The sequence below is a fragment of the Echeneis naucrates genome, chromosome 7, assembly GCF_900963305.1.
Source record: "Echeneis naucrates chromosome 7, fEcheNa1.1, whole genome shotgun sequence".
Classification (NCBI taxonomy): Eukaryota; Metazoa; Chordata; class Actinopteri; order Carangiformes; family Echeneidae; genus Echeneis; species Echeneis naucrates.
In genome coordinates, this window is record NC_042517.1 from 1,931,424 (window position 1) to 1,954,724 (window position 23,301).

A 23,301-nucleotide genomic window follows, 5' to 3' on the forward strand; every position below is an offset into this window, starting at 1 on the left:
CTCCGTCGGGACGGTTTGGATTAAAAATCACAGACACGTTTCAAAATAATACTTAAAATACTTTATTCTTTGCACTACTGGTGTGTCTGGTTCCTGATGGCACGCAGCCTAAAAACACAAAACTCAAATCTGTGATTTTGCGATTATGGCTCAAGTTTCCTGAACTTGGCTTTGTCTTCTGAAAGTGACATGCATAACAGAGTTGCATTGTTGCATTGTTACTAGATTGCATTACGCTGCATTGCAGCACTGTTGCACAATTTTGTGGTGCAGAAAGACTCCTCCAGATATGGCTGATTCAGTGTGCAGGTTTTTTGTTTTGTTTTGTTAGAGTTTTTACTGTGTGACTGTGTGTGTGTGTGTGTGTGTGTGTGTGTGTGTGTGTGTGTGTGCACAGTGTAAACATTAGCACTCTAGTTGTCACTGGCCATTAATCTGGGCCTGCAGAGGAGCTTTAACACCTTAAGGCCTGTGCACGTGGCCCAGCGGCTCCTCGAGCAAAGTTCAACATTTCACCGGAGGATAAGAACCATTCGGACCCAGATCTGTTCTGGATCTGGGTCCTGCTGCCAGAACCTTCCTGTACCAGAAGTTTGGCTGAACAAAACACAGTCCTGCTATTAAACACAAGCAATAACAGTAAATAGTCACGCTGGGGGCCCCGCGAGGTCAGAAGGCAAAACTGGAAGACGAATTTTAGAAAAAGTACTGGAAAAAAAAAAAAAAACCTCTAAGGAGGGCGGAGACAGCCGGTCCTTCTCTAAACTCCATCAACACACTTTTCCCTTTTTCTCAGTTACAATTACAACCACAATGTGTTGCCTAGAATTTCATTTACACAAAAAGCTGAAAGATCTCACGGCAGGGGAGCCAAACTGTGACGAAGGTCTTTCTCCCCCGTTGGACAGACAGACTTCAGGGTCCTGAGCCTCCCGAGCCCCCGGGGCCCCCGGGGCCCCCCAGAGAGCGCTCAATTATTGCACATAACGTCAGCTTCGGCCTTCAGGCCTTCAAGCCCTGACCTGTGAGTTCATAACATCTCAAAAGTGCACATACACGTGAATGTCATCTATAAAACGCAGAAGGGTATAAAAGAAGAATGTGCTGCGGTCGGCTTCAGTGTGCTTACACACCTTTCTCCGGCACTAAAAAAAAGTATTGCTCATTTTTCTTCCGGTTTCTGTCTCATCTCCGTCGTTTTGTTGTTTGTTTGTTTGTTTTTTTTTTTTCAGCACGTGCTCGTGTAAAAACCCTGTAGTGAAGTATATCGCACCGCCTCCATCTTTTTTTGTCCTTCCTTTACACCTCTATGGTTTTGAAATATATCCTGGCGTAGATGGAGTCCAGCTGGCTGTGCAGGGCGTGGAAGGAGGGCCTCTTCGAGGGCTCCGGGGCCCAGCAGTCCATCATGATACGATAAATATTCTGAGGGCAGCGTGTTGGACACGGCAGCCGAAAGCCCGACGACAGCAGATCCAGCACCTCCTTGTTGTTTTTTCCTGAAATATATTTTAAAAACAGCATGAAAACGTCAAGTTGACTGAGATTTGATCCATTTAAAGCTGCGGCCTGTTTGTAAAACTGAGAAATTCATCCGTCGTCAAAAAATTTCAACAAAGCATCACCTTTATTTTTGATTTGAATAGAAGGCTGCTGTTCTGCTGGATAATGTGCTCCTGACGTTAAAGTATTCAGATTTCTGTTATGTTTAAAAGTAAAACAAACATTTCATTTCATTTACTGAAATAAAAAATGGAATATGACCTCAGTTAATGTCGCTGCTCTGTTCTCATTTCTGAGTAAACACAAAGTGAACACAAAACAAACTCAACCGTAGATTATAAGCAGGATTTTACATAAATTACATTTACATTTCAAAAGATTTGAAAACATTTGAATATATCCAAGTTCCCTTTCCAGTGAGTTCATTAGCACAAAGACGTTCATGAACACGCTAAAGTGTATTTGCTGCACGGTTGCATAATTCTGCTGATGATTCTCACTGTTGTGTGGTATATTTGTAGTATTTGTGTACCTTCATAAGGCATTTTGCCGCGTGACATCATCTCGTACAGCAGCACGCCAAACGACCAAACGTCTGATTTGACAGAGAACCGCTGGTAGATGGCCGCCTCGGGAGCCGTCCACCGCACCGGGATCTTTGTGTTCCGGCTCGCTGTGTAAACACTGTCCTGTGGGAGGGGAACAAAAAAAAACTAAATAAAACTCACCTCGTCACCATTAAAACATGAAATGACATTCAGATTCAGTTGTTTTCATTAATATAAGTAGATCATGTTCTTATTGTGGACAGAAACTTCTAATGACTCCTGAAAGCAGTTAATTTAGTTTAATTAACTTGGAATATAAAAAAAAATAAAAAATATTGGACGAAAACTAGATAAATGAGAATATTTCCAGCCTGCAGAGACAGTTTGACTGTTTTACTGAGATAATGATGTTCAAATGGGACACAATATTTCAGCTGCCTCTTACTGAAAACATTTTATCTGTTTAATTCCACACAGATTGTACAGCTGGTTGTTTTTAACGTTTTAAAGAGAAGAGGTTCATTAACTATACATGAGTTTGTATAGAAACAAAGCATCTTAATGAATATTTAAAGAGAACACAAACACACAATTAGTGTCGCTCAAAAAAAATGAAAGTGGTTTTTGACAGATCAAACAAATAAATGTAACCCCCACCAGCTCCCCCCCCCCCCCACCTTGATAATCCGAGCCAGTCCGAAGTCGGCCACCTTGCAGACCAGATCGTCTCCCACCAGGATGTTCCGGGCAGCCAGGTCTCTGTGGACGATGTTCCGGTCCTCCAGGTAGGCCATCCCCTCCGCGACCTGGCTGCCCATGTAGATCAGGTGAGCCGAGGTCAGGACCTGGCCTTCAGCAGCTGAGACCACGGAGCCGGATCAGGTCAGAGTTCATACCGGAGCAGGTTTTCAATGACCCCCCCCCCCCCCCCAAAAAAAGAAAAAATAAATAAATAAACAAACAACGACAACAACAAAAGAAAACAAAAAACATCCCATTCTGTAAAAAGCCTGCATCAGTTCTGTTTCATTTTTCATTTTCCATCCAAAGTTTTATAATTTATGTATCATTTTGTTTTATATACTTGAAAACGTATGCATGTATTTAACGTATTTATTTTTAATCTCGGATTAGATTCAGAAAACATTCAGTCTTCTCTGTCCACACGTGCCGCGCCATCTTGTTTTTTTTGCGATACACTTCTGTACGGACTCAGAAAAACCACCAAATGAAAGCATGATAGATTTTTGGTTTCCATTAGCAGGGCTTTATTTCACTATTTCGATTTTTGCTCTAAGAGTGATGGACACACTTTGTGTCATGTTTCTCTGAGACCTGAATGCACCTGGATCCACCATCCATGCTGTCCTTCTGTTTTATTTGAGGAGGCGTCACATTTCTGAATGTTTACCGCCGTGCAGATAAGCAAACGCAGCGTGATTACATTGTTCTGCTGCCGGCTGTGATTAGCTGCAGCGGCCGAGCGGTTGCTAAGGATGTCATTTGCAAGTGAAAGCGTGCGACAACAACAGAAACAGTTCACCCTTTTTTTTTTTTCTAATGTTAAGGCTGAGCTGCGTGTGAAGTACAGTGAGTGACGCTCACAGTGTGCAGAAGATAAGCACGGCAAACAGACTCCTTTGTGAAATGTCAGAATATTTCTCTCCCCAGAATGCAGATTATAATTTCACTTTTTTTCCTGGATTTTGGGGAAGAGATTTAACGTCACTTGGCGTAAATCCGGCTTCAGAGGCCGCTTCCAAAAGCAGACTGAAATTCTCTCGAGGAGCTGGATTAACCCTCAATCTGTGGAAAGTAAACCTGGAGCGGGACCTGATTAACATGCAGATGACTAACGTCGAGCGTCACTCACAGGCGATGTAGGACTTGAGGCTTCCTTTGCTCATGAGCTCGGTCACGATGTAGACCGGCTCACCTCTGGAGCACATGGCCAACAGCTGGATCAGCTTCGGGTGATGGAGGCTCTTCAGCGCCTGGACCTCCTTCACAAACTCGTCCTGCTTCGTGTCCTCTGGGGAGGAAGAAGATCAGTTCATCATTTTTTTGTGTCTGTGTGCAGATTTTGTGTCCTTCGTTTTAAACCCCTCCTGTCTCTGAATCTGTTTTAGTGTTCAGATCTGTTAATTAAAAACAGACTGAACATTAAAGCTGGATTTGTGTTCACATAAAAAAAAAAAAGTTCTGTCGCTCATGAACTCCCTCGAAACACTTCCAAAGTTTTTAAACATTTTGTACGCTCCATCTTAATATCACTCATCAGCCATGTGATGTCTGATGACCTCACTGACCCTGAACGTCGCTCCCTTCCATTTGTCTTTTCATTCAATATTTATTCCACATCTCTTCCTCCGTGGGATGCTGAAACACTTCAGTCATCACTTCTCTCCTCTTTTCATCCGTCCATCCGTTTTTATTTTTAGCTTTACCTGCTCCTGAATGAAAAAGGTTTTTGTTGCTCTCTCTCCAGACAGGACACACAGCATTGTGCGTTATGTTGTGTTGTCCTGCTTACCTCACAATGTGCTGGAACACAAGTGTTGGACTGCTGCCACACTAACTTGTAAAATCATGATATAATACAGGAAGAGCACTCCAGCTTCATTGTATTTCCACGACCGGGTGACGATAAAGGGATCCTCATTAAGTGCTTTATAACCTGATGAGCATTAAACTAAACTTCCTGGTTCACCTGCAGCTGAGACAACACACCCTCATTAGCACAGCGTCCGCACAGACCGACAACTCTGGTTTTTATGGTGGAACAGTTTTATATTTCGGCAAAACACTGAATGTAAACAATTTATAAATACACAGATTTGGAGAAAGATAACTAAATTTAGTGGAAAACTGAACAGAGCTGTTTTAATTTGTAACTTTTTTATTTCTCCATATTCATCCTTTTATTTTTATTAGCACTGTTTAAACCACATATTCTGAGATCCACTACGCATTTTTAAGACAGACTCTTACTGCCGGCACCTTTTAGTTGTCGTACTGTTACCATTCAATAAAGCTGAAGTGATTTCAGTGTCTCACATCGGGCCCAAACCGCCTCGTACAGAACTCGTACCTTGCTTCAGCGTCTTGATGGCCACCTTCTTGTTCTCCGTGGTCCACAGGGCCTCCCACACCTCTCCAAAGTGCCCCTCCCCCAGCTTCCTGAGGAGCCTGAACTCCTCCCGGGGCCTTTCCCACGGCTCCATGTCGAACAGCTCCCTCTGCACAGAGACGACAAGGTGAGTCCAACAACTGAAAGTGTCACAACGGACACACACACACACAGAAGTGACAGCTGAAATATAGTTTCAGCCATCGCTTTCTGTGCCGACTCAGCGCGGCCCAAAACTGCTGAGTCCCCATGAGAACATGAGAGATGCTGAGTTGCAGAGTTCACTTGATCCTGTTTGACAGGAGAGCAGCTGCAGAGACGTTAAGCGGAGTCAGACGGACAAAAGGAGAGTGCTTCCTTGACTGCGGATTTGAAATGGAGGATTAAACTGTTTATTCTGATTTTATAATCCTGTGGTACTTTTTTTTGTGGTCAAGATGCTCGTGGAGCAAAAACCTGACGCACCATGATTTTCTGTTTTCAGGCTCGCTGCAGATTTTCTTTGTGATGAGGTGAGTGAAAGGTGAATGAATGACACGTGAAGTCGCACTTCTTATGACAAGTTTATTGTCATCGATCAGGTTTTACAAAACATTTAGTGCTTTGAAATGAAGAGAGATCAAATACAAAAGATAATAAATAAAAATGCAAAATGTAAATAAAATGCTACAAATCAAAAGTGAAATTCATCTGTATGGATTCGATCAGGTGACGTACAAAGCAACTTGTTGGTCAGTTCTGTTGCAGAATCAAATTTAGATTCACATTATATCTCCAACCAAAACCAGCTTGAGAGAAAAGAGGAAATTCAGGGAGAAGTAAAAAGTTCCTGCTGCATCTTGTTCCGTTTCCGTGAACTCTCCCATTTTGTTTTTAAACACCGTTTTCCATCGAATGTAATCGAAAGTCAGCATAAAATGTCTCACTGTTCTGATCAGCAGCTGACACACAAACAATAAATCTACTTTTGGAAACAACGCTGACACATGAACAGCAAGTCAACCGTTTCTCTGTCCCCAGACACAAGATGTGGATAAAAAGTGACTGGACCTGCAGGATTCTCTGACTGAAACCTTCTGTCTGGATCTGCAGGACTCTTCATGTCCGACCTAAACAAAAGCCCTGACTCATCCCGGCGGCGGTGACACGTCGAATCGATCAGTGATTTCTTTTCTCACAGCTGAGAAAAGAAGAGAGTCACTGATCACCTGCTGAGCTGGCATGAGAGAGATGTTTATATTTTACTAATCCCATCAGAAAATCTTAATCGCTCTATTATAATCAATAAAAGCTTTTGAAATGCTTCAATAATAATAATAATAATAATAGTAAAGAAAAAAGAAAAATCAATGAAATGACAATCTAAGTTTTTCTTGTGTGTAGCAGCACAGATCTTTATCTCGTCATTACGGCAGGTTGGACCGGAGCTCTTTAAAGCCTTCGGATTAATGTGAAGGGTTAGGGTTAGGGTTAGGAGCCTGCTCCTAAAGTTCACGTGGTGGTGGCAGAGCGAGACGTGACTTCATTAGTTTCAATTAAAAAAAATTAGATAAAGCACAGAAAAACATGCCTCTGAGGTTTTAACGTCACAAATATGGATGATTATGCTGCAGAGCAGGATGCATCATGGGAAAAGGGTCATGCATCTGAAACCTTCCCAGGCTTGTGACTGTCTTAATATGGAGGAATCAAAGAGAGAAATCATGCAGTAAGGGCTGGAAATATTAAGGCCTGATGTGAAACAAAGGTTAGAATTACACTGAGTGTGTGTGTGTGTGTGTGTGTTTCAGCCTCAGTGTGTCCACGGCCTCAGACTCTCAGTCTCTGCTGGAAGGAAAGAGAGAAGAGGAGTCACTGACTGAGTTCATCTTCTTTTACACTTGCTGCTCGTCTTTGGTTTCTCTAAACGTTACGCGTCCCTTTAACAGTAAAACATCATGTCGCTGCCGGCGGTTCCTCGCTGGTCTCCTGATGAGACGTGAATAAAGAACAGAGCTCGCCGAGGCTTTCGTTTAAGCTGCGGTGCGGAGATAGTGCGTGTAATTTAAGCATTTAATTACACTCCAAATACTGTAGATTTGCTTGTCTGCATTAATTAGCATAGAACAATGCTCATTAAATTCCAGCAGCGGCGACAGAAAGAAGCATTCAGAAGCTTTGCTGCTCTTCGTTTGAGAACATGCAGCTTCACTCGCCTCATTATTAACATCAACTGTCAGCATCAGTAAGAGATATCTGCTGAACTTCCTGGTTAAAACATTAGAAATGCAGATTTCAGGGGGCTGGATCACAGATGGGCAGTTAAACTCAGAAGCTCCAGAAAATCCCTCAAGTCCAGTTTCACTCAGGAACTGAACCTCCTAACAGCAGCTGGATCGCTTTACGTCAGCTCTGTTAAGTATCAGCGTGTTTGTGGGAGTTACTGGACATCATTATACATGTACACCGAGATGGGACTCCTGCCTCTCTCATCTCAGGCAGTGATCATGTTGTTGTTGTTGTTGTTGTTGTTACCGGCCATCAGTGAACAACAACAACAACAACACAGTCATTTAAAATCACTATCATAAGAGACGTCACCGTTATTCCATTAGTGCACATTAACAGAGTTCATTGTCTTCATGTTGTGTTCGTAAATACTCTGAATCAGTGCTCACATTACATCCAAACTCTGGTAACCATAGCAACAGATGCTCAAGGCCAGATTCATTCACTTCGATCAATAATGTGTTTGCTATGAAAGAGTGTGCTTGACAATAAAAGACACAACTTCACACAACTAATCAACACTCACATGTGCATTATAGTCAGACATTCACATGTTCATACACGCAACTCTTAGACTTCTATTTTTGTGAGGAGCAGCCGGACTCTGGGCCTAAGGTGGAGCAGCCGGACTCTGGACTTAAGGAGGAGCAGCCGGACTTAAGGAGGAGCAGCCGGACTCTGGACTTAAGGAGGAGCAGCCGGACTCTGGGCCTAAGGTGGAGCAGCCGGACTCTGGGCCTAAGGTGGAGCAGCCGGACTCTGGGCCTAAGGTGGAGCAGCCGGACTCTGGGCCTAAGGAGGAGCAGCCGGACTTAAGGAGGAGCAGCCGGACTTAAGGAGGAGCAGCCGGACTTAAGGAGGAGCAGCCGGACTCTGGGCCTAAGGAGGAGCAGCCGGACTCTGGGCCTAAGGAGGAGCAGCCGGACTCTGGACTTCAGGAGGAGCATCTGGACTCTGGACTTCAGTTTAAAGCAGCTCTGACTGATTTCACCATCAGATCTCTGATCACACAACTTCACCGTCCGCTCTCGGAAGCATCTGGAAAACCTCCGTCCTGCTCAGACTCGGAGGTGGAGGAGACCAAACACTACTGCTGCTGCCACCCAGTGGGCGATAGGTGAGCCACGGCAGCTCTGGGTTTTTGGAGCCAACAACGTGCTGCCAACTTCTCAAGATGGAGGGCAGATTATTTAGACATCCAGACAGTCGAGCTTGTTGATGCTTTCACTCTCCAGAAACATCTGGATGACGGATTTATAAACACACTGATGATCTCACTACAGTTTCAAAGCCTCTGTTGTCCCATGAAGCTCAGATGAAAAAAAAAAAAAAGTTTATGGTTGGACTTATTAGACTAAAGTTCACAGATGAGCTCAGTTTGTAACCAAATCAACAACATTTATTTACGTTTAATTACGGGAGTGACATTTAAAAAAAAAAAAAAAAAAAAAAGGGAATCATGCCAGCCCGACAAAAATAAGACATCTACGTGTTTTTGGTTTTGTGTGTTTTTTTTTAAGTCACAAATCTGCACGGACTTTGATAAATCTGGCTCCTGACTGTTTCTGAGTGTGTGTCTGCTGTTTGACGCTGAGCAGGAGGCAGAAACAGTTTCCAGTGCAAAGAGATATTTATGGCTCCGAGCCATAAAGAAAATCAAAACGGGTAACGTTTCCGCTGCTTCTCGTTTCTTCCAGCTTCACATGAAAACGCTGATCAACTTTAACGGGAAGGAAACGCATCACGTCCATCCGGGCCTTCACAAGAATAGAAGTAAAAACAGGGCGTGTTTTTGAGTCTGCGTCTTACCTGCTGGGCACACGGCTCCTCCAGCAGCACGCCGAGGCTGCGGGAGTTTTTCTGGTAGTAGGAGATGAGCTCTCCCAGCGTGGCGAAGGAAATCTTATCCGAGACGAAGTACGCGCCGATGGTGGAGCGCTGGATCCTGAAGTGGTACACTTTCCCCTCGCTGCGAACTGCAAGAGGAAGGAGGAGAGGCGCCGTCAGCTTTACAGTCTAACTTTACACTCAGTATCCAGATCTGAGGCGGAAATAAAGCGTCGTCATTGTTTCAGGACAGTTTGGCTACTTAGATCTGCAGAACCAAATGAGACGGAAAAAAAAAACATCCCAACATCTGCTGCACACTTTTCAAAACACAGAACGTGCTTCAAGATAACCTTTTGTGTTCCTGCAGCCGAGACTTTGTACTTTTGTGGAAGTTTCTTTTTATTTTATCAGACAGCGTCATTCTAGCTGCTTTTTATAAACATAAAAAGCTAAATTCAGTAGCTGAGAACTGGAAAGAAATGCGGCTCGTTTCTGTAGATCCTTGCTGGAGCTTTAACACAGGTCACTGAGGGGATTTTACAACGTTTACAACCAGTATGTGAAGACTTTAAACACGTCCAGCTCTCAAGTGACGAGAGGAAAAAAAAAACCAAAAAAAAAAAAAAACAGACGCGTGTTTCTGCAAACAAAAGCTCATCTCTTGATAGAAATCCAGTCTTTACTAAAGCTGGGCCTCATGGGGAAACTGGGGCCAAACTAATTCCTGTCAAATCCACGAGCAGAAACAGATACAGACAGCGACACCGTAAGCTCATTGGTGCGGCCGACAGCGACAGTAAATCAGACAGAAATGTGCCAGAAGCTCGGCCCGTACGCACTCAGAGCGCCGCTGGTGCATTTTGGACGAGCAACTGCAGCATTTGTCCTCTGGGACCTAAAGGACCTTGAAAGAGGGAGGTGGCAGAGGAAGAAGGATCAGTCAACGAAAGCACGGAGAGGAAAAGATGCAGATGCAGGAGAAGGCGAAGCCAGAGGGGACAAAAGCTGCCCGTGGAGGAAACGGGCCGAAGGTGACAGCCACAAATCACACCGAAATACAAAAGGTCACTGCAAGCACACAACATATAATACTGCAGAGCCTCCATTTTCTCTAATCACCATCAGGGGGATGCAGGCAGGGGTAAAGGTCAAAGGTCACTTACCAGAGATTGTGTACTCATCACTGTGACTCTCACTGATGCGAACCAGGAAGGAGCCATCTTTGTTTTGGGAAGCGAGGAGCAGCTTCTCGGCTTTCACCCGGTTTATGTTCCCATAATACCATCTGGGGGGGAGAGAGAGAGAGAGAGAGATGAACGGATGGTCGCACAACACGTGAAGGAATTAAAACAAAAAAAGCCTGCACACAAACACAGCCTCACCAACAGGTCGAGTCAGTGACAGCAGCTTTGTTTTTTTTGTTTTTTTTTTTTACTTCACATTTCAGCCACAGACAAACACACAGACGAGAAGCAGTCTGAGACGCAGGCTCAGTGTTTATGAGTCCAGCCTGCTGATCACCTTTATTTACACAATACTATCAACAAAAGGGCGGGGCGGCTCTCCGTGACGTTCAGGTTTCACTGAAACCAACAGCCAGCGATTCAAAGATGCCGGAGGGGAGGAGGGAGTGGCACCGCACAGCAGACAGCCAAATCCTGAACTTCTGTCAGGTTCAGGGGAAGTTTGTTTTTCTGTCCGGGTGTAATTCAGAGTCAGCACCTTTAAAGGCACGTTAAAGCTGTCGCAGAGTCTCCACAGCACCACCGAAGAGAGAATTTAACACCCAAACATCAAAACTGAAACTTAAACAGGTTTGTTCTGCAGATTGTTCTGCAGATTATCTGATCATGAGTCGTTCTCATGCTTCTGAGCAGTAATCAGAACTATTCCCGCTCCCTAAAACTCTAAATCTCTCATCATGTCACAGTGAAACGGGCAGAGACTCCTTTCACGTAGAGAAAAATCTGACATTTACCCTTCAATCCACAGTTTACTTCTCTGCGACTGGAAGGACGAATGTCAAAGTCAGTCCAACATTTGGACCGTCTTCACTGTCCTATAAATTAGTCTCTGAAAAGACAGCAGGCCATCAGTCAGTCGGTCCTCATCAGCTAATTAGGTCGGCGATATTAGCCAACCATTTAATGCCGTCACACACTCGTCCTCACAGTTCACTCCAGAGAAGAGCTGCAAAAGATAAATCCTGGTGATGATGATGGTGCGTCTTCTTCTTTTACACTCTGACACTGTAATTTGTGGGGCCGAAGGTCTCTGAAGCACAACACCACTGATGGTGCTAACAATCCGCAAAAATGTTCTGACACGTTTCACTCTCATCAAAAACATAACAACTGCAGCTTTCTCAGAGCAGTGGAGCCTTTTTCTGAGCTCTAACGCGACGTTAACGTCCCTAAACGGCTGAAGGCCCGGGAGTCGGAGCACTGATCAGCCACAATGACCGAAGTGAGACAAATTATTGAACTGTGAGAGATTTGTCCCTCAGCGATCGTGTGTTTGTGACGGTGGACTGATGGAGCTGTCTGTGATTTAACCTTCCTCTTCATGACGCAGGCCTGAAAGGCCTCAGCTCAGTGTGAAGGGTCAGCGATGTGTTTAAGGACGGTGGTGCACGAGCAACATGAAAACACAGCGAGGTCAACCGTAGAGAAACACGACTCCTCTTCCCTGCAGGCCGGATGAATAATGGAGGACCTGCAGGTTTCAGCCACAGCTACGCTCTGAGCGTGGACGTTTAGCTTCTGCGACTGGAATCTAAAACGTTCATCTCCAACGACCACTGAAGGCGAACTTTTCTTTGTCTCTGATGAGCGACTGAATAACTGCTGGTCCAGTCGGCTTCAGGAAACTGTGTTGGACGCTTCTCACCATTTTTCTGACCCAACAATCAACGATCCAAAAAATAAAATTAAAAAAAAAAAAAAAAACTCTTCTTCTGAAGTGTCTCAAAGAGCAGAAAGCCTTTTTCACTCACTGTCTTTTACAGTGATGAACTAATAAAGTCCATTAAACTCATTTTCAGGTCCCAACATCCTCCAGCTGATGAATCGATCAGCTGTCTGATCTATCACTTCCTCCATTCATCAAAATCAATCAGTGTGTGAAACTATTTAGTATTTTTGCTCAATCAGGTTTGATCGATGAGTATCTCCAATAAACGGATCGATCATAGGTTTGTACCCCCGGCTCCCCCCCCCCCCCTCAGGGCTCGGACTCCCGGATCCGGATCAGCTGTGTTGTCACACTCACTTGTGTTTGGCGAACTCGTCCTGCAGCAGAGCCACGTAGTTGGCCGGGATCAGTCCGGACTCCAGAGACCCGGTCAGCTTCTTGGCCAGCACGTACTCCCCCCGCTTCTCGATCACCGACAGCTTGTCTCCCTCCCTCACCGTCAGCTCGTCGTCGCTGCGGGCCACGAAGTCGAAGAGCGCCGCGTACAGCTGCACCGGCCGCTTCTTGGGCGACGGGACGCGGATGTCTCCGGACACGGTGCGGATCTCCGCCGCCTGCGCCGCCGGGTTGGCGATGACATGGTTGTGGTTGGGGACGTTGGGGTAGCGGAATTCGGGCCATATCACGTCCCACAGCCGGCTCAGACACGGCATACATGAGCGACAGCAGCTCTCCATCCCGGGACATGAAGGAGCGGGTTTATTCCGACCGACTCTCCTCCGGCCCTCCGGCTGAACACATACTGCACCAGCAGCACCACTCCGGCAGATAATCCGGAGGAACCGGTTTTTATTTTTTATTTTTTTTTCCAGTTGAGGACACAGAGCTCAGCTCCGCGCCTGCAGTGCGCACGGCGGCTGCGGGAATGCGGAAACGGGAATGGAGGCCATCCAAGTCGGATCGGTTCCCCGCGAAGACTCGGTGCTGCAACCCAACATGAACCGACAGTGTGGAAGCATGCCCCCCTCCTCCCCCCCCCGGGAAGAGGTTAATCCACCGGGGAGCTGGAGAGAGAGAGAGAGAGAGAGAGAGAGAGAGAGAGAGAGGGTGGGGGGAGAAAATACCCTACAGCGGCTCGGTGCGTAAAAAGTTTGGGTTTGGCGCTGGTCACACCCCCCGCTGCGCACACACCTGCGCCCTGACTGATGACAGGGAGGGGGAGGAGAGAGAGAGGGGGAGGTTACAGAGACAATGAGGGCGGGTGTTTCCGCCCTGAAGGTCAGTTTGGTTGGATAAAATCTCACCTGATTTCATATTTTATCAGCATTAAATCAATAACGAATAAGATTGAAGCACAAATCCAATAATCAAAAAGAGTAACTCCAAAAAGATCCTGAAGGTGGATCTTCCCCCTGAAGCCTCATCGTCATACTGACGTCACCACCATCATCATCAGCTGAGAGGATGAAGGAGTGAACCCGTGATGAATTCACGTGTTCATGTGTTTACAGTTGAAGCCCATCTGAAAGTATGAACCACGTGACCACGAGGTTCACGACTCAGATCCTTTTGATTTGAGGGCTAAAGTTTTAAGACTGAAAACGTCTCAAATCCAACATGAAAGCTTCGAGCTTCGGCTCTAATCTTAATCTTTTCTCTGGAACAGCAGATTAAAGTGACGATTCTCATGCTGCAGGTTGGCTGAACTGCAAATGCACCACAGAGATCACAGACTGGAGGTCCAGGTCTGAGATCAGACTGGAGGTCCAGGTCTGAGATCAGACTGGAGGTCCAGGTCTGAGATCAGACTGGAGGTCCAGGTCTGAGATCAGACTGGAGGTCCAGGTCTGAGACTGGAGGTCCAGGTCTGAGATCAGACTGGAGGTCCAGGTCTCAGATCAGACTGGAGGTCCAGGTCTCAGATCAGACTGGAGGTCCAGGTCTGAGATCAGACTGGAGGTCCAGGTCTGAGACTGGAGGTCCAGGTCTGAGATCAGACTGGAGGTCCAGGTCTCAGATCAGACTGGAGGTCCAGGTCTCAGATCAGACTGGAGGTCCAGGTCTGAGATCACAGACTGGAGGTCCAGGTCTGAGATCACAGACTGGAGGTCCAGGTCTGAGATCACAGACTGGAGGTCCAGGTCTGAGATCAGACTGGAGGTCCGGGTCTGAGATCAGACTGGAGGTCCGGGTCTCAGATCAGACTGGAGGTCCAGGTCTGAGACTGGAGGTCCGGGTCTGAGATCACAGACTGGAGGTCCGGGTCTCAGATCAGACTGGAGGTCCGGGTCTCAGATCAGACTGGAGGTCCAGGTCTCAGATCAGACTGGAGGTCCAGGTCTCAGATCAGACTGGAGGTCCAGGTCTCAGATCAGACTGGAGGTCCGGGTCTCAGATCAGACTGGAGGTCCAGGTCTCAGATCAGACTGGAGGTCCAGGTCTCAGATCAGACTGGAGGTCCGGGTCTGAGACTGGAGGTCCAGGTCTCAGATCACAGGACATTTAGGACATTTTTGGTCCTAAAGTGGAAACACGGAGTGGCTGCAGAGATCTCGTCCACATCTGAAGGTGGACGAGCTCAGGCCCTGCTGCTTTACTCTGAAAACATGTTTTGTTTTTTAACATCGTAAAAAAAAAAATCAGACTTTCCTTCTGAAATAAAGATTCAGGAGGCGACAGCGTCGCTCTGTTTGATAGATAGCACACCGTTTTATTAGTATATTTAGCTTTGTGACGTACAGCTCGGGAGAAAAACAAAAGTAACAAAAACAAAAAAAGAACAAACAAAACCAAAATAATTACAACTTTTTCTTTTTTTTCTCCAAAATCCAGAAACATTTCAGCTTTAGCAGTGACATCACACAAAGGAAAGCTCAGTGTTTTTCAGTCATTGGTTTCTTTGTCATGGACCAGAGTGATATGTTCTCGTTGTGTCAGGCTCAAAAGGAACAAACACGCCTGTACCGCAAACAGAAAAAAATAAAAACTTAGATTTCTTTTTTTTTTTGTTGTTTTTTGTTTTGTTTCCTCGATCATTTAAGATGCTTCACATATATTATCAACACTTTTCTAAAGAATCAAAATAATCAGCCACAGGTACTGGAAAAAAGGTATCCACTGTTATATATAATAATAAACACAATAAATATAAAAAGAATTTTTGATATAATTTATATGGTATCAAAGACAGAGGGAAATGGGCCTTCAGTTAGACGTGTTTTTACAAAAGTGATGTCCTTTTTTTTTTTTTTTTTTTCCTGAGGTTGAGTTTTGTCGTCTGCAGGTTAAAGTTTTGCTAAATATACTAATAGACTAAGAGACCCGAAACGCCGGGTCGGTCATGGCTTATCATTCACTGAGGAATCATCTCCACCGGGTCGTGGTCACGCCAGTGGAGGTGTCATTGTGGCCCCACTGTGATTTTGGTGTGTGTGTGTGTGTGTGCGGTGGAGATAGCCGAAAGGTCAAAGGTCAGTTCCCCACCTGCCCCGAAAGAGCCAAACAAAACACATAACTCCACCCCCTCCCCGGATAATCAGTCTCAAACTGGGGCATTTTGATTTTTACTATTATTGTTTTATTTTTTAGGAATTTCAGCCGTTTAACCTTTTTTTTTTTTTTTTTTGTTCTCACCGAGCACGTCATTAAACACACACACACACACACACACACACAAGCTAGCTTCCCCCCATGAAAACAAAGCATACCAATGCTAACTAAAAGCTAATGAGGCACGAAAAAAAAGGAGAAAGGCTGAAATTCAAACTGTCCCCTCTTCTGATTGACTCATTTTTTGTTGTTGTTGTTTTTTTTATGGTGATGACTAAATTCATACACAGTCCCATTTCCCTTCAGCGTGTGAGGAAGAAGGAGGAGGTCAGATCAACTGAAAACAGGAATGAGGGTGAATGAGGAACAGAAGAAGGGGGGGGGGGGGGGGGAGTAGACGGCGAGAAGGAGAGATGAGGAAGGAAACCAAACGGAAAAACAAACCAGAAAGAATCGCATAAATCTGTACATGTAAACATCACACTTCCACTGAGTCAAATCAGGAGGAGAATACAGGTTTCTGGTTGGTGTCACTTCTGGGTCCAAAGGCCCGGTGGAGGAAATCAACACAATCAAGAGTCTGGTACGAAGTCAGGTGAAGAGAGAGAAAGGTCACTACAAATGAGCGAAGGAAGGAATCTGAAGCACAACAAAAAAAAAACAGTTAAACAAAACGGCTCAGGAGGCCTTTTTTTTTCCAGCTGTACAGTCCTGATAGAAAAATAAAAGCAGCTCCGTTATTTTTGTTTTTTCATATATTCGTGTGTGTATATTGAGCTTTACATCTGACCAGACTGGGTGAAGAAGTGTGTGATATTTTCAGGGACCCGACCGGTGCCGCGGCTCATCTGAGGTCTGAGCCCAGACTCTGATCCTGATCTGTCGGAGGCCACGTGTCCGTAATATCTCCCAAAGCTTCAGTGAATTTAAAGGAAAAGTCCCACATTTAAATGAAATGTGCTCATTTGATTTATATATTTTTTTTTTTTTTTGCAAATTTGTTTAAGTGATCAAATGATATCTAATACTGAAGAAAAATAAAACTCAAATTAGTTGACCTTTGATTTGACCCCTCCTCTCTACTTGCATGGTGAGAGAGGAGGAAGAGCAGCGCGCTCTTCAGGATCGGATCAGTGCGGGATCATATTCTGACCGTCAACAGTGTAAAAAGAGGGAACGCTGTGTGGAAACTGGGTTAAGGTTGAAGAGCTGGAGTCTGCGGCGGCGCCGGCCGGGTCCGAGGCAAACAGAGTGAAGCTGTTGTTGAGTATTGTACAAAATATCATCTCAGAAAAGACCACTGTACTCGCACTACAAAATATACCTATAAAACGATGACATTAAGAAGAGTCAGAACATTGAGAACCATGTAATACTTAAAAAATTGATAGAAATGTGTCGGCCGTCTGCTCGGCGAAGAAGAGGAACATCAACGACGACAACGAGAGGAAGAAGAGGAGGAAGAGGAGGAAGAGGAGGAGGACGAGGGCTCTGATTATGGCTGAAACACCGTCCGTCCCACTGCATGGGACAGACTCAGGGATGGAAATCTAACAGTGAGCAAATTACACCCTTCTAAAGATTGTCATTTGCCTTTTTATTTTTTATTTTATTTTTTATTTTTATTCAGTTGTTGGTGTTGTGTTTTTTGTCTGTGGTGCTGTTCTGCAGCTGGCTGTCTGGCTTTAGAGTCAAAAGGACCTGGACTTGGAAAGAGAGAGTCCAGATCCCCTCCGACCGGCTACAGTCAGGAGTCACGTGGTTTCACGGGGGACTCAGTCGATGCTACCGTCGGCCGAGAGGGGAACCTTTCAGGACCACCTCGAACTTTCACTCCTGTTTGGTTACAGACAAATAAATAAAACCCCTTTTTTTTTAAAAAATGCTGATTTTATCTGAACTAAGATTCAAACTCCGAGGAGGAGGAGGAGGAGGAGGATGGACTGCTCCTTTTCTCAACTTTAAAGACAAAAAAATGTTTTCCAGCGACTGAAGTTAATTAAACAGGCCGAAGAGTTAACACATCGTGGAGGTGAAGCGGGATTAAATGTTGCTGTTGCATAAACTGTTTTAAACTCCGACCGTCTGCTCCTGTTTTCATCAATTTTGATATTTCCTGGCGGAGGTCGGACCTCTGGATGGGTATGGCTCTGGATCTGAGTATTTTTGGAGTTGCAGGAGTTTTGTTTTGTTTTTTTTTTTTTTGCTTGAGTCACTTCTGAAGGAGGTAAAACAGACGGTCCACCTGGTCAGCTCAGGGTCAGCCGGTCCTGCTTGGATCTGAAGGACCATCACATACGATGAGCTCGTCAGCGTCTGCTCTGTCAATGAAAACATTAAAAGGTCCTTCAGACAGCGCAGCAGCTGGTGGAGTCTGTCCGGACGCTGACGGCCAGGCGGTAACCGAGAGCACAGTGAGGATGGAACAGGAGAGGAGGAGGAGGGCGCTGCTGTCGCTTCGGCCTCATGTTGCTTCGCACGCACGAATAAAAACAAGAAATACACAAGAGACACTGAAATTCAGGAGGAGATGATTGAACTCTCACAAGATTTAATTTTCCTCCGTTTACGAAGAATGAAATCTTTTTTATACTGCAGCACGTCTGACCTCTGTGACGTCATCGTCTCCTCCCTCTCCCCTGTTTCTCTGCGAGTTGGGTCTTGTTTTATTTTTTTGCATATTTCTCTTGTTTGTGTCAGTGATCAGGACACTTTACAAAGAGCTTCCTGTTTTGTGGAAAAACAAACAAGCAAACAAAGAAAAAACCAAACAACCATGTCCATAAATGAAAAGGTACACCTTGAACATGTCAGGCTTGTGTGACCTGGACGTGGATGTGGATGGAAACCGGTCGGGGTTTTGGACCGGTGATTATCAGCTGCATTCAGAAAAATAACCAAAAACAAAACAACCCCACCACATCTCCTCCTCTGCTCTCAGCAGTGCAAGTTGAGGGATGGAGGTGGTGGGGGTTAACCCCCCCACCTTCCCCACCTCCTTTTAATTCACAGATGTGTTGCTTTGCTTAGTGTGCAAAAAGGGAGTAAGTTACAGACATGAAAGTTGGACTGAGGAGGTTCAGTCAGTAAAGGACCTGGACCAGGAGCAGAACCGGGAGCTGCTGTGATAGAATATTCAACTCTTGACTCCAACCTAAAGGTTCAAATCGTTTTAGCATCCGTCCGATGGGACGAAGCTTAAAGTCCCAGAGCCTTAAAGGGACAGTTCGGCATTTTAGGAATAATAAAATATGATCATTTATTATCTTATAAGAGCTGAGTGAGAACAGGGCTCAGCATAAAGCCTGGAAACAGGGGAAGACAGCTAGCTGCTGCCTAAAGATGATATAAGCTACCTGTCTGATCTGTTTCCTTTGTGGGGTGGGGCAAAGGGACGGGACGGGCCGCTCCCCCCGACCGGTATCTATGCTAAGCTAACTGAGGCTCCGGCAGACTCAGGGCCGAGTTATCGCTGGATTGGCTAGACAACAAAAAAACACAAAGCCTGAAGCGCTTCAGGACGCCTCTGGACTAAAGGAACCGGGACCCAGTAATCCAGAGAAGGACCGGCTCTGGTCTGAGGGTGGGCTCGATGGCCTGACGTGGCACGCTGTCCCTCCCTATGTCCTCCAGAGGATAAAAAACGAGAATAAAATAAAAAAGGAATAAAGGAAAGTTCACAGTCAGAACGTCACTAAACACGACATTAATTGAGCCCTATGAAGCGAAAAAAACAAAAAAAAAAAGGGGGGGGGGTTCTCTAACACAACGGAGTTTTTAACTTTTTACTTGGTTGGACTGAAGTTGTGGTCCAAGTCACAGGAGGTCGACTGGTTGGTTGGTGGCGTTCCCACGGGGCACTGCGGCTGACGCCCGCCGTGGTTGAGGTTTCAGGTCTACGGTAGAAGGTCCAGTTCTTTGTATAGCAGCAGCAGCATGAATGTTAATAATAATAATTATTATCATCATCAGAATAACAACAATAACAGTAATAAAAATAATAGCAATGGCCATCTCAGAGTTTAACAAACACAATAAGACAGAGCAGTCCTCCTCTTCCTCTGACAGGGACGAGAGGAGGATGTTTAGGTCCACAAAGAAGAAGTGAAGAGTAGGTCCAAGAAGAAGAAGAAGAAGAAGAAGAAGAAGAAGAAGAAGAAGAAGAAAGGAGGCAGGGAGGGTTTTTAAACAGAATCATGAGGTTTCATTGGCGTTACATCAACTTTTGTAAAAAGTAGAAGTGGGAGGTAAAATTGCCACCAGTGATCAACATTTTGCCCCGACCAACCCCCCCTTTTTTTTTTTAAAGAAATCCCCCCCTCCCCGCTGCCACACACACACACACACACACTCCTGTCACCTTCACCTCTCTTCAGATGAACTGATTATTTACAGCAGCACACGAACGAACCCGCACGGACGAAAGAAAAGTTCAACATCGGTTCTTCAAATTTTACAGGTCTTTGCGTAATAAAGTCTGATTCTCCCCGTCCGTAAAAACTAAAAAAACTAAACAAAACACAGAAACCTTGAGGACATCAGGCGGTGAAGAAGAAGTAAACTGGCTTCTGGTGGGAATGTTACCATTCACTTGCAGAGTGTGCATGTGTGTGTAGATGTGTGTGTTTGTTGCGTTTGTGGAACTGAAAAATGGAGTTGGCAGGTCTGATTTGAGGTATTTCCTGGCGGTCAAAATGGCGTCTTGGATGCATAAGTAGCAAGTTGCTCCCTGGGTAAAAAAAGGCGGGGTGGGGAGGGATTTAAGGAGGCGGGGAGGGGGCGGGGTCAAGGTGAGGTTTCAGGTGAGGGAAAAGTGCTATTGGACACAGAGAGCTTATATACAAGCGAGCACAGAAAAGGTTTCTCTCCTCCTTTTTTCTTTGTGAAAACAAAACAAACTTTTTTTTTTTTTAACTTAATAATTTCTTTTCCAGTTTTAGTCCTCAGGCCCCTCCGGACTCACAAAGTCTTCTGGATTTAGTGCCATCTTTTTACGATAAGTCAAACCGCTTTTCTTTCTTTGAGTCACAATTTAAACAGGAAAAAAAAAAAAATCCCACTCATGAGACTCCCATTAAAAAAAAGAAGGGGGGGGGGGGCATTAAATAAAATCTTCAATCAAAACAAAAGCAGTCATCATTTAGCACATGACTTCAGGGAGTCGTCATCATTTTAAATTGTTGTGATCGTCTCACAGGATTGGTTGGAGCCCCCCCATCAATCAAAACTTCCTCCGGTTGGGTCGGAGATTCAACGCAAAAACTTCTCGTTCTTCAAAGTCCGCAGTTATCTTCTGAAACCACAGCAGCAGTCTTCCTCATCCTCATCCTCCTCCCCCACGCTCCTTCGCTCAGAGAGTGGTGCTGATTGTGAGAGGACGGGAAGAGGATCCTCCAGATTCTCCAGAAGTGCTCGGCCCCTTTTAAAAAAATAAAAGGTCTTCCCTCCTTCGGTAGAACTGATGATTTGGATTATTATTCCATTTGTTTTCTTACAAGCAAAGAAAAAGTGGCCTCAGTTTGAGAGGCAAAGGCAGATGAGGAGAAAAAACAAACCCGGGTTTAAGGAGGGAAGAACAAAAACAAGAGACGGACACACAAAACTATAATGTGTGTGTGTGCCTGTGTGTGTGTGTGTGTGTGTGTGTGTGTGTGTGTGTGTGTTCTCCCACGTCGCCCTCCGCACACTCATCAGTTCTGCTGCAGGATGAGGTTCTCCAGCTCGTCGGCCGAGCGAAGCAGGAAAGCGGCCGATTCCCGATAGCCGGCGATCAGCTGACGCACGGCCGTGATCTCGGGTTGGCTGAGCTGGGTCGACGCCCCGCCTGCCCCGCCCCCGCTGCCCCGCCCACCCAGGCTGTTGACGGCGGCAGAGGAGTTAGTGATGTTGGTGGAGGAGAGGGACTTCATGCTGAGGTCTGTGGGGCCTGAAGAGAGAGGGAGGGGCGGATACAGAGGTCAACGAAGGCGAGGAAAGAGAAGGAGAGAGTGCATTAGTTGATATCATCGCAGTTTTTACTCTGAAACTCTGCATCTCACCTGTGACTCCAATAAAACCGTGACCGGGCCACAAACATCAACACTAAGAGCTTATCAGGAAGTTCTGCTGCACACTCAGACTCCACGTATGACCAACCTCCACAATTTGTGGTTCAATCTGAGGCGTCTGTGTTCAACACCCTCACAGTCAAAGCCAGATTTTGGCAATTAGGATATTTAACGATTATTAATTCATAAACAAGACGACAGTACTGCTGAAGTTAAACGTTTTGGGCTGATCCAAGCTCACCTGCTCTGGCACAATCAAGCTGTAAGCTCCAAACTCAAAACTCATTCGTTAATTAGTTTGATTCCTCCACATTTAAAGGAGGCTGAGTGTGTGTTAGCTGCCAACTGCTTCTTCACTGCTTCCTTTTCTTCCTCCTTCTCATTCATCCCCAAATTACACATTCATCCTGTCTCCCTCTCATCATTTCCTCTTCGCCTCCTCTCCCTCATCATCACTTCCTGTGGATTCTTTTGTGCGCTCTTCCTCATTTCCCCTTTTAGCCTCATCCAGCTCATCGCCCGTTCTCACCGTTGCTCTGGGTGGCGGCACTGGTCGACAGGGAAACGGGATGTTGCATGGCAGCTCCCAGTCCCGGGTATCCACGGTAACCGTAGCTGAGGCCGGCTCCGTTGATGTAGAGCTGGGTGTCCTGGGAGGAGAAGGCCGACGCGGCCAGGGAGTAGGCGGAGTGAGCGAGGGACGCCGGCTCCCTCAGGCCGCCGCTGGACGGCTTGTCCAGAGAGATCTGCTCATCCTGGGGAAACAGGAAGCAGGTATCTTTTCTCAAAGCACAATGCAGGAAGCAAAAAATGGAAGAGCAGCAGTCAAAGACACACTCTTACATGATAGGCTTCGAGGCGCATCCTCTTTGCGGCGTTGCGTGATTCGCTCTCGCAGGCAGCAGCCAGGATGTTCTCAGCCATGGCTGAGGTGAGGTGAGGTGGAGTCGGACGGGTCTGCACAGAAAACACACATCAGCTCACACAGGCGGGCGAGTGAGCGATGTCACGTCGGACCAGGACACAAAAACATCCTGAGGCAGAGTTCGTCATTTCAAGTCAACAATAAAAGCTTCGCTTTCAGCAGCCGGGCCGAGCACTTTGCTCTTCCTTCTCTCTGCAGCTAATAAGAGCTAACGGTTCACGATTGATTCTATTTTTATTCTTCTCTTTTGCGTGGATCTGTATTGACAAATGCTCTCCAGTGCAGCAGCAGTACGTTTGCAGAGAGCTGTAAAGCCCCTGCAGGGCGCCTTTTACGGTGATTACAGAGAGAGATGCTGATTGTATGTGAAGGCACACGGAGCCGGTTGTGTCACAAGCCTGAAAACCTTCCTGAAGGTTTAGCACCAGGCTTCACCACAGAGAGGCAGCAGAGACATTCCCAGGAATCACAGATGAGCTCTCAAGAGCTAAATAATTCCCACAGAGCAGCATGGAAGACATTCAGAGGCAAAATACATGAGAGCAAGTTTAACGGACATGCATCTTCTGATTTCCAGTCAGACTGAAC

The 23,301-nt window shown here is 45.8% G+C and overlaps 2 protein-coding genes across 3 annotated transcripts in view; both read right to left on the reverse strand.

The window, feature by feature from the left end:
- Positions 1-1,148: 1,148 nt before the first annotated feature.
- srms (src-related kinase lacking C-terminal regulatory tyrosine and N-terminal myristylation sites) lies at positions 1,149-13,308 on the reverse strand. 2 transcript variants are annotated; one of them, XM_029507078.1, is made up of 9 exons: positions 12,831-13,308; positions 12,550-12,797; positions 10,443-10,564; positions 9,259-9,425; positions 5,143-5,290; positions 3,925-4,083; positions 2,729-2,910; positions 2,036-2,192; positions 1,149-1,499 (listed from the first exon to the last, which is right to left on the reverse strand). In XM_029507078.1, exons 1-9 carry the CDS (start codon positions 12,927-12,929, stop codon positions 1,300-1,302), a joined length of 1,482 nt encoding a protein of 493 aa, XP_029362938.1. In that variant the 5' UTR covers positions 12,930-13,308; the 3' UTR covers positions 1,149-1,299. The 2 variants fall into 2 exon arrangements, with proteins under 2 accessions (XP_029362938.1, XP_029362936.1); XM_029507076.1 differs by having other exon boundaries at positions 12,550-13,305.
- A 7,538-nt stretch (positions 13,309-20,846) lies between these two features.
- Positions 20,847-23,301, reverse strand: part of LOC115046719 (nucleolar protein 4-like) — a 102,826-nt gene continuing 100,371 nt past the window's right edge. The window contains exons 9-11 of the mRNA XM_029507276.1: positions 22,632-22,745; positions 22,318-22,543; positions 20,847-21,667 (exon numbers count right to left, since the gene is read on the reverse strand). Of these exons, the coding sequence (XP_029363136.1) occupies positions 21,432-21,667; positions 22,318-22,543; positions 22,632-22,745 (576 nt within the window). The 3' untranslated portion in view covers positions 20,847-21,431. The remainder of the gene's footprint in view (positions 21,668-22,317; positions 22,544-22,631; positions 22,746-23,301) is intronic.

Coding starts and splice junctions, on each gene's coding strand:
- srms (XM_029507076.1), bottom strand. CDS start 12,929: ATGGAGAGCTGCTGTCGCTCATGTATGCCGTGTCTGAGCCGGCTGTGG. Junction 9,426..10,442: donor TGATGAGTACACAATCTCTG/GTAAGTGACCTT, acceptor TTCCTCTTGCAG/TTCGCAGCGAGGGGAAAGTG. Junction 4,084..5,142: donor CATCAAGACGCTGAAGCAAG/GTACGAGTTCTG, acceptor CTTCCTCCCCAG/AGGACACGAAGCAGGACGAG.